General features: G+C 41.7%; 1 protein-coding gene across 1 annotated transcript; it reads left to right on the top strand.

Moving 5' to 3' along the window:
* Window positions 1–8,135: 8,135 nt before the first annotated feature.
* Window positions 8,136–15,293, top strand: LOC126470090 (uncharacterized). Its single transcript, XM_050097641.1, has 2 exons — window positions 8,136–8,274; window positions 13,559–15,293. Exons 1-2 carry the CDS (start codon window positions 8,208–8,210, stop codon window positions 14,710–14,712), a joined length of 1,221 nt encoding a protein of 406 aa, XP_049953598.1. The 5' UTR covers window positions 8,136–8,207; the 3' UTR covers window positions 14,713–15,293.
* Window positions 15,294–17,098: the final 1,805 nt, after the last annotated feature.

Genomic DNA, 17,098 nt, shown 5'->3' with positions numbered 1-17,098 from the left:
TCTGTTTGACTCAATGTCCAGGCGTATCGATTATGGCCAGAGGTGGTTGTTCTGGGTACTGATTTCTCAGGATCTATGCACCCAAATTGCGTGAAAATGTAATCAGCCGTCAGTTCTAGTATAATATATTTGTCCAATGAATACCCGTTTATCATCTGTATTTCTTCTTGGTGTAGCAATTTTAATAGCCAGTAGTGTATTACTTTGACTTCACTACATCATGGATTTTAGAAATCCACCAATGGGTAAAACTCACAGTCAAATATCATTCTAGCTCTGACAGATTTACAGGCGTTTTCGTTTAAGGTGTAACTTAATGTAAACAGCGTTATTTGTGATGACATGGTTAGCCTTTGAAAGTTTCCACATGACTATATGTACGATTTATCAATAACTGTTAAAACATACCTAGCAACTTAAACAATTGTGCACAAAATTATAATTTTGATCACATTTATTATTAATGTAGAATAATGTTTTCTTCTCATTGAAGGTGATACACACTCATCACATATTTCTGATGTGCTGTGACACGAGCACCACGGGTACCAAGGGAAGATGTACAGTGCAGCAGTCTTATGCCTACCCTGCCTTGTGCCACACATGTATTTTGCTGACAGGCACGTGTTGGATATCACACACGTATCATGGCTGTCAGGCGCCAACTGCCTCTCTATTCATGCAGTTCTCATCTCGGTATGTTTGAGCTAGTAGTGTGAAATATACATATATGCACATAATTATGTTGGATGTCTGTGGATATTTACCACTCATTATGAGTTTTAGGCGGTGCTTTTGCACATGTCATATGCTATTTCTTGGCATATTATTGTGGAGGTGTTTGAATACATCCCACACATTATGCATTTTAAGTGGCGTATTTACACACGTCATTTTTTATTCATTGGCATATTTACACATTGTATGCTGTTGGTCGACATATTACTATGGAGCAATTTGAACATATGTTATTAGTTACACATTTTTAGTTCGTGTATTTACACAAGTCACTTTGGACGTTACGTTACCATGACCACGGCGTCCTATTCAGTGCACATTTGTATGATATGACGGCGGCCACCTTAACCTTCACGTTGCCTAGGCAACGGCGTCGTTTTTAAATTCATACCAGGGAGCACTAATATACAACGGCGTGTATGCATTTTAATGGTCATGTATTTTAATGTAATTTTACCCTTCATTATCTCTTGATGTAATAACTGTGTGCGTATAATTATCATTCTCTCGTTTATTCGTATCGACGAAACATTAGTAAGAACGATGTGTTTGTCTTTCACATCAGTGTAAATAGATTACACTGATTGTTTTGTTGTTTTGTTTCTTTATTTTATTTTAACATAAACGACTATTTGCTTTATGCTTGATAATGGGTTAACATTTTATGTACGCGTGAGACAACTGAGGAGCAGCCAGCTCCAGCCATAGGGGTAAACGCTATAACGCTTCTCTGTTTTTTTAATACAACGATACTGTTTGTAATTTTTACTACAGCCTTTCTGTAACTTATTTTAAAGCCATATATAATAATAATATTTGTAACTTTGCTGTCCCTACCCCTGCAGGGCCAAAAATTCTGAAGATGGCTTTTACACTCCTGGAAATTGAAATAAGAACACCGTGAATTCATTGTCCCAGGAAGGGGAAACTTTATTGACACATTCCTGGGGTCAGATACATCACATGATCACACTGACAGAACCACAGGCACATAGACACAGGCAACAGAGCATGCACAATGTCGGCACTAGTACAGTGTATATCCACCTTTCGCAGCAATGCAGGCTGCTATTCTCCCATGGAGACGATCGTAGAGATGCTGGATGTAGTCCTGTGGAACGGCTTGCCATGCCATTTCCACCTGGCGCCTCAGTTGGTCCAGCGTTCGTGCTGGACGTGCAGACCGCGTGAGACGACGCTTCATCCAGTCCCAAACATGCTCAATGGGGGACAGATCCGGAGATCTTGCTGGCCAGGGTAGTTGACTTACACCTTCTAGAGCACGTTGGGTGGCACGGGATACATGCGGACGTGCATTGTCCTGTTGGAACAGCAAGTTCCCTTGCCGGTCTAGGAGTGGTAGAACGATGGGTTCGATGACGGTTTGGATGTACCGTGCACTATTCAGTGTCCCCTCGACGATCACCAGTGGTGTACGGCCAGTGTAGGAGATCGCTCCCCACACCATGATGCCGGGTGTTGGCCCTGTGTGCCTCGGTCGTATGCAGTCCTGATTGTGGCGCTCACCTGCACGGCGCCAAACACGCATACGACCATCATTGGCACCAAGGCAGAAGCGACTCTCGTCGCTGAAGACGACACGTCTCCATTCGTCCCTCCATTCACGCCTGTCGCGACACCACTGGAGGCGGGCTGCACGATGTTGGGGCGTGAGCGGAAGACGGCCTAACGGTGTGCGGGACCGTAGCCCAGCTTCATGGAGACGGTTGCGAATGGTCCTCGCCGATACCCCAGGAGCAACAGTGTCCCTAATTTGCTGGGAAGTGGCGGTGCGGTCCCCTACGGCACTGCGTAGGATCCTACGGTCTTGGCGTGCATCCGTGCGTCGCTGCGGTCCGGTCCCAGGTCGACGGGCACGTGCACCTTCCGCCGACCACTGGCGACAACATCGATGTACTGTGGAGACCTCACGCCCCACGTGTTGAGCAATTCGGCGGTACGTCCACCCGGCCTCCCGCATGCCCACTATACGCCCTCGCTCAAAGTCCGTCAACTGCACATACGGTTCACGTCCACGCTGTCGCGGCATGCTACCAGTGTTAAAGACTGTGATGGAGCTCCGTATGGCACGGCAAACTGGCTGACACCGACGGCGGCGGTGCACAAATGCTGCGCAGCTAGCGCCATTCGACGGCCAACACCGCGGTTCCTGGTGTGTCCGCTGTGCCGTGCGTGTGATCATTGCTTGTACAGCCCTCTCGCAGTGTCCGGACCAAGTATGGTGGGTCTGACACACCGGTGTCAATGTGTTCTTTTTTCCATTTCCAGGAGTGTACATAAGCCGAAACCAGTAAATAAACAAATATTATTGCGATCTTGAATGTTCATTCTAACTTAAATACCGACAAGAAGACAGTTAGTTGGCTGCTGAAATTGCATTTCCGATCGCTATAAAGGAATCCCAGGAACAAACACTTCAAAAAGCATGACTGTATTTACCAAATCCCATCACCACTTACGGACAACTGTACATAGTCTTTCCAAAGGTACCTAAATCACCTAACAAGTCTGTATCGTTAAAGAAAACGAAAAACAAAAGATACACGAAGATTACATTATTGCGTGAAATATCGTTTAGATCTGGTATTGTAGGGCTATGTAAGTAGTTTTGCTGAAATATATGTTCGTGGAAATGTAAAATTATAGAAGGATGTATTATAAATTCGCGATTATTATTTCATGGTGTTCGGTTCATTTTTAAAGTCGGTTTCTGTTCATTCCTACAACTTCCGTTACGCCAGCGACTACACTTATTTAAAATATTGTCATTATTTAAAACTATAAAAGTGTGAATGTTCCCCACAAGTCCCCCGACTGACAAAATTATCGAACATTTCCCGGCGAAAGGATTTGCTGCGCTTAGGGTTGAGGGGAAAACAATACAGAACTTAGTAAGCATTAAAGTTATACACTTTATTGCTAGTTACAGACCGCAACTTCTAGTTGTTCGATGAAAATCGTAGCATTTGGCAAACTTCTGCTTTTACCACAACGGCACTCAAATTGTTTCTAGCGTGAGACCATAAGTGTTTCATTTGACTGAAGACTCTTTTACACAGACATTGTTACATGAGGCCGCATTTTGTTGTAAAATTTTATTTTGGATACGAATCTCTTTCTACGAACTATGTTCATCAATTTTGCTTTGATGCTTTTTAATTATGCAGGACCTACATTCCATACATCCATATAACTGAAGATCTTAAAAAGAAGAGTTTTCGCAGTTAAACCAGTTTTTAAGATAAACTTTGGCTCTTTGTTAGGCTACAAGAGCTTCATTCTTGAATCTGTTTCGCTCAATCTCAATTTGGTTTTTACATTTCTTGATTAGCTTTTGCTCCAAAGAAACAGCGTTCATACATGGGTCAATAACCTCTTTTAATTTAATCATAATATTATACTATTCTACAGGATGTAGTGTTTGGATAACAGAACTTCAATACGTTTCTGAAACAAATTTAATAAATAATGTACAAAATAAACGTAGGACTCTGGCACTCCACTTTTCTCACTAGCGACAAAAGATCAAATAAGCCTATGGCACTAATTACACCATCTTGGCAGAAATACATTTTGATCACTTTCCAGTCAAACGAATGTCTTTCCACAGTTGGCAGTAAAGTTGCCCACCTGACTGTTATATGGCGAAGAACGGCATGATATCTTGATTAACAAAAGCAAAGTGTTCTTTAATCGCCTCCACCCTTTTAGCATTCAATGAAAATTCATCAAAGACCTTTAGCACGAAACTTTCAACATGCAAAGACAATAATTTCACACAGTATACCACTGTATTATGCGAGACATGACAACTGTAGTTAGCTTTAAGGATATTTCAGTTCATATTTTGCAACTTCTGAAACACGGAGCAGGTGTGACCATAACTGACCAAAGCACTGAGAGTAGTATATGCAACAACATTAATAAGCTCCAAACGCAATATTTCAAATGTTTTGATAGTAATATTCGTATCAGACTCTGATGTGTCATCCAATTCTTCAAAAAATTGTAATAGGTAATTTGCTGTTCCATCTTCGTCATCACAGACAGTTACTACAAGTGGGAAATATTTTCTATTCCATTTTTTGTAAGCATCAGTATGTACCCAAAATAGACTGTTTGGATCTTTTATTTCTGTACAGCTGTTTCTACAGAATATGGCGCCAAAACATTACTCGTGAGAGCCTCCAGCATTGTTCCACCTAACTGCTCGTTCGAAGAGGACTGCCATTCTAGAGTACGGAATCTAATTTATTGCCACAGTGAAAGGAATTGAAATTGTGTCCGTGTTGTGCTGTGTCATAGGTCTGAGTGAGTTCAAGTGCAACTATTTTCTCTCTTAAATCCCCAGAGGGTGAAACATAAAATTTAATAAATTAATAGGTTAAGTTACTTTTTATTTTAATGACAGATAAACGACCCAGAAAATACACAAAGCCGACTCAGTATTAATAAAAACACAATCTGGCAACCAAACCTCGATTACGTGTGTCATCACTCTGCTAAGTGCTCACTAATCTCACTCAGTAAGAACGTATTGCAATCGCGTGATTTCGTACGGCGTAGTTTGCCACTCTTTTATTTATTCTAAAAATAAAATGAAAATCGTTTGTTTGCAGCTTTTTAGCATTCCTTAAGACAAGATTGAAGTACTAGTTTACATCAAATAAAATATATAGAAACTACAGAAATCTTGAAACCTGGCTTCGCAAGCGGGCCGATCTCTTCACATAATAATCAGAGCAGGCAATAGATACCTACTTCCTGACTTTCAGTTAATATGCAGTAGAAGTAACAAAAAGAAGCAAAAACAACAATAAACAAAAGACCCACAAAAAGTACTTTCAAACCTGTAACTTTCGGTAACTGTTTCCTTCCGTGAAGCAAGAGATGAGCCATAAATCGACGCTATGTACAACAAGGAAGCATTAACATTGGTGTATCATATTTTGCAGAAATGACAACCCTGCTCACCATTTTTTAGGTATAAAAATCAATAAAATAGATAAACACAAATCTCTCTTTGGCTCCGTAAGGAGCAACAAAACTGTGTACCAGTCATTTCAATGATAGCCAGTTATTAATAACTACTGAAAACAATGTGACTGTCAGTTACCTTTCAGTTCCTTTCTCTTGGCTTAAATAAGACTGCACTGGTGTCCGTTGCTTTTTCAGTTTTTCTTGGCAGTATTGTCACTTTGCATTACTGCCACAATATTGTCTGCTGCAACCTTCCAGTTACGTTCACCATGAAAGTGGAAGGAACTGAGGTCAACTACGATACTTTGTATTTGAGTTTCCACCCCGGGTACGCATTCACTCACTAACCTCAGGCATAGGACGTAATTTAATATCCAACAAACATTCTGTTTTCGTTCCCGGTTGCCTTGTGAAACATGCACTTCGTCGCCATAAGAAAATACAATAATTTTTTTGGATGGTGTGCACATGAAATTTGCTTCAACTCACGCCCACTAAGCAGTTACATTATCATACTCTTCACAAACTTAAAGTACTGCAAGTTGTATCAGCCGTTTCAGTTTTGTTTTTGACTTGATAGTCGCGATAATCAATACAGTTCAGATCCACGTAATACACAAAAACCTGATGCCGATCACTTGCGCTGTCCATTGTTTCAGTTGGCCTGTTAGGAACAGGGTCGGTATTTCCATCGTTTTTTTCTTTCCTTTCACAGTTTACCTTATTTCTTCTGTATCACTGAGTATGTTTTCCGGAACAGAATGTTAACAAACCACTACTGGTTTTGAAAATGTATGGTATTTTCCAAAAAGTGTAGATGGTGTGTATGGAGATCATACAGTCATAGAAACTCTCAAGAAAAAAGTCAACGTCTACATCAGTCATAAAGGCACCCATATATGGGTGTTTCCCGCTTGGGAAGCCAGGTTTCAAGATTTCTGTAGTTTCTATATATTTTATTTGATGTAAACTAGTACTTCAATCTTGTCTTAAAAAATTCTAAAAAGCTGCACAAAAATTTTTTTCAATATCCTTGAGAACTGATGGTTACCCACTCAGTGAATAAATTTTCTTAGTCCAGATTCCAGACGCGGCGTTGGAGAGGGGAAGAAGTGTTCGCTCTTGCCCCACACATATATATATATATGTTTGCGCCAGTCTCTTTGAGTTTGTAAATCTTGACAATTATGTGGGTAATGAATGGAATTTTTGCTCTCGTCTGTTACTAGAAAGTTTTACACAGCACAAATCGCTTTGACAATTTTTGGGTTTAAAATAATTTGCGTTCTTTGATAAAACGTGTTTAAGTCCGGAAATTTTCAAACATGTTTTAAACACTCTATTTTGCGTTGTTTGAACCCTTAAAAAGGTTAGCACTTCATAAATATATATTTTAAGGGATCAAACAACGCAAAATCGAAGGTTTTAAGTACGTTTGAAAATTTTGGAACTTATATACACACTTTTTGAATACTAACGCAAATTCTTCTAAGCCCATAAATTTTCAGAGCGGTTTGTGCTCTCCAAAATATTTTAGTAACAGAGGAGAGTAGAAATTCCATTTATGCTCCACTTGGCACGTTTGATTCTCAAGATTTACGAACTCGAGGAGTATGGGTCAACCACACATGGATGGAAACATATATACAGCGGGAACTCACAAACATACATAACTGACCACAATCAGCCAAGGAAGTGCGAAATGAATTTACAGATTATTTTACCTCACGATATGGTGGACCGGAAAGGCGGAAGAGCCGCCATTAAATTTCAGATGATTTATTATGTAGCTGTAAACATAAATACATTTGTAATAATAAGCATTTTCGGTGAATATTAAATCTGCTTCACTTGTCCAGTTATCGTCTCTTTCCCTTGGTGTGTAGGCGTGAAACATAAGTATAATGGAATCAAATAAATCCCATTTAGTTCTATGCACATCATCTGCACTTTGTATAGTTTTCCGTTTCAACACTTTATCAGTTGCCCGAAGATACTAAGGAGCAAATCGTGAATTTTTTTTTACGTGTTTCCGGGTGTGTGGCTTCAAACTCCACAGCAATATTTTACAGTGTGTCCTGTTCTTAATCCTACTTCTGAAAACCACGCATTGTGTGTTTCACACAGTACAGGGAAACACTTGATCCTTTCGATTAACCACTGCGTTTCTTCACTGGTCCACACGTGATGCAGTACTGGAAGTACGTGGAGTCCACACAAAACTTCTGCAAGTGTCTCAAAAACTTGCAGCAACAGGGAACTAGGAACCGTTTTGTCTAACTTGCGAAAGCCGCTTCTACAATGTGACGAAATTTGGGGAAGTCAGCTTCCGTGAGTCCTTCCAAGTCCACTCAGCATCCAGAAGTGGTTTCTTCAAGCCACTTGCGGAAATTTTACCCGATAGCAGACACGCGCCGCAATATAAGCGGGTGGCGACGGGCGGCCTCTTCAGTCCGAAGAACTCCACGATGACCGCCCTGCTGCTGCTGGCACTTCTCGCCATGGCTGGCCACGCCTCCACGCAGACCCACGCAGGTACAGTGCTGATCCCAACATTTTCCATTATCGTCCGTGTCTATATGCCTTAAGTCCAAAATGGGAACCGAAGCTCAATGTAAACTTACTTTTGAAACACCAGTTTAGCTTACTCTTCCATTTTTTTCTCCTGTCCATCTATTCCTCATTTACACCTACATTTGCGGTTGTACTCCTCAAGCTACATTATGGCGTACGGCGCTGGTACTTTGTGTACCATTAACTCTTCCGCATTCCTGTTGTAGTCGCAAATAGTAAGCGGGAAGAATGATTGTTAGCAAGCTTCCGTGTGAGTTTGGTTGCCTCTGACTCTATACTCAAGCCATTTTCGCGTGATATAGGTAGCAAGAAGTAGTACGTAGGTTGACTCTTCTAAGAAACTATTGTTGTTGTTGTGGTCTTCAGTCCAGAGACTGGTTTGATGCAGCTCTCCATTCTACTCAATCCTGTGCAAGCTTTTTCATCTCCCAGTACCTACTGCAACCTACATCCTTCTGAATTTGTTTACTGTATTCATCTCTTGGTCTCCCTCTACGATTTTTACCCTCTACGCTGACCTCCAATACGAAATTGGTTATCTCTTGATGACTCAGATGATGTCCTACCAAGCGATCCCTTCTTCTAGTCAAGTAGTGCCACAAATTTCTCTTCTCCCCAATTCTATTCACTACCTCCTCATTAGTTATGTGATCTACCCATCTAATCCTCAGCATTCTTTTGTAGCACCACATTTCGAAAGCTTCACTTCCATACAATTACTTTCAGAAACGACTTCCAGACACTTAAATTTATACCCGATGTTAACAAATTTCTCTTCTTCAGAAATGCGTTCCTTGCCATTGCCAGTCTACATTTTATATCCTCTACTTCGACCTTCATCAGTTATTTTTCTCCCCAAATAGCAAAACTCATCTACCACTTTAAGGGTCTCACTTTCTAATCTAATTCCCTCAGCAGACCTGCGTAGGATCGTTACTTGGTACGGGGACTGGCAGTTGATACTCAACGTAAACAAATGTAAAGTATTGAGCATTATTATAAGGTTACAAGACTGCCTAACACGCGTTGGAAGCACTCACATCCAACCAATATCTAGGAATATACGAAGCAGGTTAAAGTGTAACAACCAAATGAAACTAATCTAGGTAAGGTAGATACCACACTGACCCATTGGGCTACATATGAGGAACTGTGGTTCCGCCAGGAAGGAAGTAATTTACTTGACTGACACTTCAATATTTCTCGACACTGTGGGACCCTGCACATGTACAGTATGATAGTCGATACAGAGAACACCTACAGAAGAGCAGTGCTTTTCGTAACAGATTCGTTTAACAATCGCAATTAATCGCGGAGATGTTCAACTCCAGCCGCTGTAACTAAAACAAAGCCTAGCATGGATTACTGTTGGAATTACGTGAGCGTAGTTTCTTGGCTAGAGCACAAATGTAAGGATGTAGAGGTATATATCACTAGGGGTAAGATACGTACTGCCTACAGGAAAATTAAAGAGACCTTTGGAGAAAAGAGAGCCACTTGTATGAATATCAAGAGCTCAGATGGAAACCCAGAAGCAAAGAAAAGAAAGCAGAAAGGTGGAAGGAGTATACAGAGGGTCTATACAAGGGCGATGTACTTGAGGACAATATTATGGAAATGGAAGAAGATGTAGATGAAGATGAAATGAGAGATATGATACTGCGTGAAGAGTTTGACAGAGCACTGAAAGACCTAAGTCGAAACACGGCCCCGGTAGTAGACAAAATTCCATTAGAACTACAGGTAGTCGCGGAGAGCTAGCCCTGACAAAACTCTCCATCTGGTGAGACAGGCGAAATATCCTCAGACTGCAAGAAGAATATAATAATTCCAATCCCAAAGAAAGCAGGTGTTGACAGATGTGAAAATTACAGAACTATCAGTTTAATAAGTCACGGCTACAAATTACTAACACAAATTCTATACAGACGAATGGAAAAGCTGGGAGAAGCCGACCTCGGGGAAGATCAGTTTGGATTCCGTAGAAATGTTGGAACACGTGAGGCAATACTGACCCTATGACTCATCTTAGAAGATGGATTAAGGAAAGGCAAACCAACGTTTCTAGCATTTTTAGACTTAGAGAAAGCTTTTGACAATGTTAACTGGAGTACTCTCTTTCAAATTCTGAAGGTGGCAGGGGTAAAATACAGGGATCGAAAGTCTATTTACAATTTGTACAGAAACCAGATGGCAGTTATAAGAGTCGAGGGACATGAAAGGGAAGCTGTGGTTGGGAAGAGAGTAAGACAGGGTTGTAGCCTATCCCCGATGTTATTCAATCTGTATATTGAGCAAGCAGTGAAGGAAACAAAAGAAAAATTCGGAGTAGGTATTAAAATCCACGATGAAGAAATAAAAACTTTGAGGTTCGCCGACGATATTGTAATTCTGCCAGAGACAGCAAAGGACTTGGAAGAGCAGTTGAACGGAATGGATAGTGTCTTGAAAGGAGGATGTAAGATGAACATCAACAAAAGCAAAACGAGGATAATGGAATGTTCGAATTAAATCAGGTGATGCTGAGGGAATTAGATTAGGAAATGAGACACTTGAAGTAGTAGAAGAGTTTTTCTATTTGGGGAATGAAATAACTGATGACGGTCGAAGTAGAGAGGATGTAAAACGTAGACTGTCTATGTCAAGGAAAGAATTTCCGAAGGAGAGAAATTTGTTAACATCGAGTATAGATTTAAGTGTCAGGAAGTCATCTGTGAAAGTATTTGTATGGAATGTAGCCATGTATGGAAGTGAAAAGTGGTACTACAGAAAAATGCTATAGATGGGTGAATAGAACTGGGGAGAAGAGGAATTTGTTGCACAACTCGATTAGAAGAAGGGATCGGTTGGTAGGACACGTTCTGGGGCACCAAGGGGTCACTAATTTAGTACTGGAGGGAAGCGCGGAAGGTAACAATCGTAGATGGAGACCAAGAGATGAATACACAAAGCAGATTCAGAAGGATGTAGGTTGCAGTAATTACTTGGAGATGAAGAGGCTTGCACAGCTTAGAGTAGCACGGAGAGTTGCATCCAACCAATCTCTCGACTGAAGACCACAACAACATCTCTGCATGTGGCTTGGGCCGTCTCATGTTTCGGGTTCGTCTAAAAATCTGCTGGCATTTGTGATTTATAAGTCACCACTGTGAAGGAAATATTTGTTTTCATCTACATCTACATTTATATTCCGCAAGCCACCCAACGGTGTGTGGCGGAGGGCACTTTACGTGCCACTGTCATTACCTCCCTTTTCTGTTCCAGTCGCGTATGGTTCGCGGGAAGAACGACTGTCTGAAAGCCTCCGTGCGCGCTCGAATCTCCCTAATTTTAAATTCGTGATCTCCTCGGGATATATAAGTAGGGGGAAGCAATATATTCGATACCTCATCCAGAAACGCACCCTCTCGAAACCTGGCGAGCAAGCTACACCGCGATGCAGAGCGCCTCTCTTGCAGTCTGCCACTTGAGTTTGCTAAACATCTCCGTAACGCTATCACGCTTACCAAATAACCCTGTGACTAAACGCGTCGCTCTCCTTTCTATCTTCTCTATCTCCTCCGTCAACCCGATCTCGTACGGATCCCACACTGATGAGCAATACACAAGTATAGGTCGAACGAGTGTTTTGTAAGCCACCTCCTTTGTTGATGGACTAAATTTTCTAAGGACTCTCCCAATGAATCTCAACCTGGTACCCGCCTTACCAACAATTAATTTTATATGATCATTCCACTTCAAATCGTTTCGCACGCATACCCCAGATATTTTACAGAAGTAACTGCTACCAGTATTTGTTCCGTTATCATATAATCATACAATAAAGGATCCTTCTTTCTATGTATTTGCAATACATTACATTTGTCTATGTTAAGGGTCAGTTGCCACTCCCTGCACCAAGTGCCTATCCGCTGCAGATCTTCCTGCATTTCGCTACAATTTTCTAATGCTTCAACTTCTCTGTATACTACGGCATCATCCGCGAAAAGCCGCATGGAACTTCCGACACTATCTACTAGGTCACTGATATATATTGTGAAAAGCAATGGTCCCATAACACTCCCCTGTGGCACGCCAGAGATTACTTTAACGTCTGTGGACGTCTCTCCATTGAGAACAACATGCTGTGTTCTGTTTGCTAAAAACACTTCAATCCAGCCACACAGCTGGTGTGATATTCCGTAGGCTCTTACTTTGTTTATCAGGCGACAGTGCGGAACTGTATCGAACGCCTTCCGGAAGTCAAGGAAAATAGCATCTACCTGGGAGCCTGTATCTAATATTTTCTGGGTCTCTGATTTCTTCCGAGGATGTTTTAGTTCACACGCCTCACTGCGCGAACTGTTGGCGCTTTGTATCTGCGCTCCATCGCAGTGTCTTCATGGGTCCCTACGTTATCTGGACGTATTTCAATGTCTGCTATGTTCTTCACAAGGTGTCCTTTCTTAAGCGAGGCGAGGGCATCCGCTGGACTATTCCACGCGAGTGTGCAGAATGCGTCTCTTGCGCTCACTCGATGGGGACCGACATTCCCTTCACGCTGGACTGCTGGCGCTGTGAATGTGGCCAGTAGCGGAGTTATCACAAGTGATTTAACGTCGCTGCTAACTGCGATTACGAAACTAACAGACCAGTTTACTCGTATATTCCTCCTATTACACTACAGTTTCGATGTTTGGTACCCTTGCGGTATTACAACTTTTTTGGCCAGCAGTGTATAACATACTATCTGAAATCTGATTATATTTCACTCTCTCTTTAGTAGGTTAACACGTTTTGTGATTATAGATGAAACGACAGCAAACCCTTGCCCTGACTCCAACAAAAATTTGAAGTAACTTAATTAATGAAACTTCCTGGCATATTAAAACCGTGTGCCGGACCGAGACTCGAACTCGGGACCTTTGCCTTTCGCGGGCAAGTGCTCTACCAACTGAGCTACCCAAGCACGACTCACGCACCGTCCTCACAGCTTTACTTCTGCCAGGCAAAGGTCCCGAGTTGGAGTCTCGGTCCGGCACACAGTTTTAGTATGCCAGGAAGTTTCATATCGGTGCACACTCCGCTGCAGAGTGAAAATCTCATTCTGGAATCTTAATTAAGGTCGATGATAAAATTTCAAACTGCGAATTACTGTGTGCAAATACTTCGACAGCATTGTACGAGTATATTGTAATCTTTTTGTAGCCCGTTGTGAAACTAATTTATCAGTGCAATTGAAATGACATTTCTATTCAAATTACAGGCTGTTCGGTGGACGTAAACAAATCCAAGATGCCCTACCCTCAGCCGCTGCTGCTGAAGCCCGGCGGAAGCAAAGACGTGCACGGCTTCGTGACGCCGGACTCCTCGGGGAAAATATTGCTCAGAAAGAACGAGCAGATCATCGTCGCGTGTCCCGACAGCGTCATCGAGATCAGGAAACAGCGGCTGGCGACAGCCACCTGCTTCTCCGGCACCACCTTCACCATCGGCGGTATGGCCTACAACTTCAGTGATCTCGGATGCAGGTCCCAGCCGATGCCATCGGAGAGGAATCCGGAAAGATCGTGCGGCAGCAGAAGTCAGTATCAGGAGATCCAGCTGGGCTTCCAGGTCGGCCCCGACTTCTACACGCTCATCGACGCCTGCTTCGACACTCGCTCCTACAGAACAGTGTACGACCACTTCACGATGGTCCGCGAAATACGGGGCAGCCAGACCCGTTTCCCCAGACCAAAAAAGTGGTTGAATGGCAGGTTCTTCGGCACTATTGACATGGACAAACAGTACGAAAGAGCCACGCAGATCGTGACGTTCGGCAAACTGCTGGGGGACCCTAAGCTGGGGTCCGAGTACGTTTCTCGAAACACCGACTACTTCCTTTCCAAAGGACACCTCGCTGCTAAATCTGATTTCTCTCTCGGCGCGCAGGAGTACGCCACGTTCTTCTACATGAACGCTGCGCCGCAGTGGCAAACATTCAACGGTGGCAACTGGAACACCATGGAGGGAGATGTACGTTCCTATGCTGCAACAAACCGCGTCAAGCTGGAAATATACACGGGTACGCACGGCATCACAACGCTGCCCAACGTGAACAAAGTCGAGACGGATTTATATCTTTATACTAAAGGCAGAAACTACATCCCAGTACCGAAGCTCTTCTGGAAGATTGTGTATAGAGAGGATACTAAGAGAGCTGTTGTGTTCCTGGGTGTAAACAATCCGTACATTGAGAGGCCTGGATCTGACTACTACATCTGCAAAGACGTGTGCTCCAGGATCAGCTGGATAACCTGGACGGCCAATGATCGGAGGGACAAAAAAAAGGGTTACTCGTACTGCTGCGAGTATGCGGACTTCAAGAACGCTGTGGCCGACGCACCCACCGTCAACGTTACCTCTCTCCTTACTTAACAGTCTCAACCGAAAAGCAGCTCGAATTATCTTCAGAAATCGCAAGGAAGCCACAGCAAACGAAAACCGTATTGGGAACTTCTGCGGGATCGAGCAAGGAATGTAAATACATCTGTAATTCTTTATTTCCTTTAGTTCACAGTTCTTCAACTTTTTTGATATTCATATTTCATTTGCAGCTTCTTTGTGCCTTCTTTGCACATTTAAGTCTAAAGTTAAGAGATGATGGTGGCGTTTGGTTTACACATTCCGAGTCTCTGTCTGAAAGTTACAGTAAATCTATCCAGTACAAGCAATTTCATTACATTTCTGAAATATTTATTTTACAGTAAGTACGATTATTAGGTGACAACATGGGCATTCTAGAAATTATGCAGCCATCATATATGGAACATAATTAATTTCACACTTTCATACGATTTTACGTCATAGGCGTATAATTACAGGACAAGTGTAGAGTGGAAAAAGATAATGAATGTAAATAACAACAAAATCCAATGTAACATATTTCCTGACCTAAATATAATCTGTATGTATGCATTTCTGAAAAATAAAAGAAAAATCCACTGACGATGCCATAACTGTGATGAAACATATTTGTGTGTAAAAACAATATTTTGTGCCCAGAACTTCAACATGAATGAAAACATATGAATTTTTTCAGTTTTTAATTTAAATCATTAAGTTATTCAAAGTACTTGCATTAGACGTCAGTCCTCGAGACTAAGCGTTTGTTCCGCGTACAGAACTAATTGTATAACGTCTTGGTAAGAGAAAATTCAGTGACATTTGAGACCGAATCATCCATTTACTCCCTCTCTTAGGGAAAGCGGTTGCAAGACGAAAGATTACGTGAGAATGTGCTATAAATGGAACAAGGAACAAATAGTGCCATTTTTTGCATGGAATTATTAAGCGTACAGGACTTCTTGAATAGGAGAGTTGGCGCAGTCTTGTTAGATTTTTTTATATTTTACTCTTATGAAGCCAAAACGCATATACATATTACTACTGAACATCATCCTGAAAATCAACAGCGGTTACATACTCTGTAGCGTCCTGTGTGCTCAATTTAGTAAGTGAGCCATCCACCAATTCGTTCTACTTACTAAGGCGTTAGAATCCTCAGTATTTCACTAATACTTTTTTCCATATACCTTGGTCTATGATACGAAGCATCGACTTAGCGTAGTAAGTATTGTGTGTTTTTTGTGTTTTAAAGTTGCTGTTTTGCCTTAGAATGAGCCCGAAAAGGGATAATTACTTCCTCTGGTGATTTTGAGATGATTTTTCTGTGTACTTTCCCTTTTAATGCTACCTAATTTGTTTTCGTTTCTATCCCTCTGGTTGGGTCACACTCCCTCAGATGCACATTTTCCTTGCTTCTAAACGTTTGGCATCATCTGTTAAGAGTTTATAGCTTTGACAGTCAAACAGTAACCTAGCCTAGATTTATATTTCTAAAAATTCTCTCCGTAGATAGAATATTTAATTTCATGCCCTCTGCCTGGATATTCTTTAAGGACCTATGGTGCTCACGTTTAGCTGAACACTGCCTATGACCAGTGTCGCTTTCACTTATAAAAGGGGACGTTTTCTGCGCTTGTTCTCAAGAAGTAGGATTATTAGACGAAATTTTTCCGGCTACTATTAGAGGGTCATCGTCAATAGACAGATAACAAAACAGCCAGCTCAAGAGAGGAGACATGTTTATCAAAATACCACATACATGAACTCCTCATATTTGTTTGTATTTCTCACGTACCGTTGCCGCGTATCTAATTTCTTGCTGGTGGGAAACAACGAAGCTGGAAGCCCATTCGTGTCATCTATATTAACAATTGATTACTAAATACTCGTAAAATTTAAGGTTGCAAAAGGGTATAAAACATGACTTTTGTAAATTTGTCACGTATACCGTCTGAGAACTAATAATTGTAATTAACTAACGAAAAAAGTATAAACTATGAATTATGAATTCGTATGAATTTCTATACAACATTTTGAATAACAAACAGTTTGCAGTGCGCCACCAACACCTTTTTGTTTGCTCCGCCACGTGTATGACAAGTATGTTTATTATACGTCTGCACAATAAACAGGAGCTTCATGAATTCCGCAAGTTCTTATATGGCATTAATTCGAAATCAGTTTCACCTCAGGGCAGAAGGTAACGTTTGTTTCCCGTTCCTACATCTGCTGATCTGTAGCAAAAATGTATAGAAAACCGACAACCGCAAACTGGTATTTAGATGCCACTTCGCACCACCTTCCAGCTCCAGAAGCAAGCAGTGCTCAACACTCTGCCTCCGCGTGCCATTCGTACCAATGACAGTAACAGCTTGGAATGGAAGGTGAATTTTTTTAAGGAAATGCTGAAGGGCAA

This window comes from Schistocerca serialis, chromosome 1 (genome assembly GCF_023864345.2).
Source record: "Schistocerca serialis cubense isolate TAMUIC-IGC-003099 chromosome 1, iqSchSeri2.2, whole genome shotgun sequence".
Classification (NCBI taxonomy): domain Eukaryota; kingdom Metazoa; phylum Arthropoda; class Insecta; order Orthoptera; family Acrididae; genus Schistocerca; species Schistocerca serialis.
Note: the sequence above shows the minus strand (reverse complement) of the source record. Positions and strands in the feature narration are given on the sequence as shown.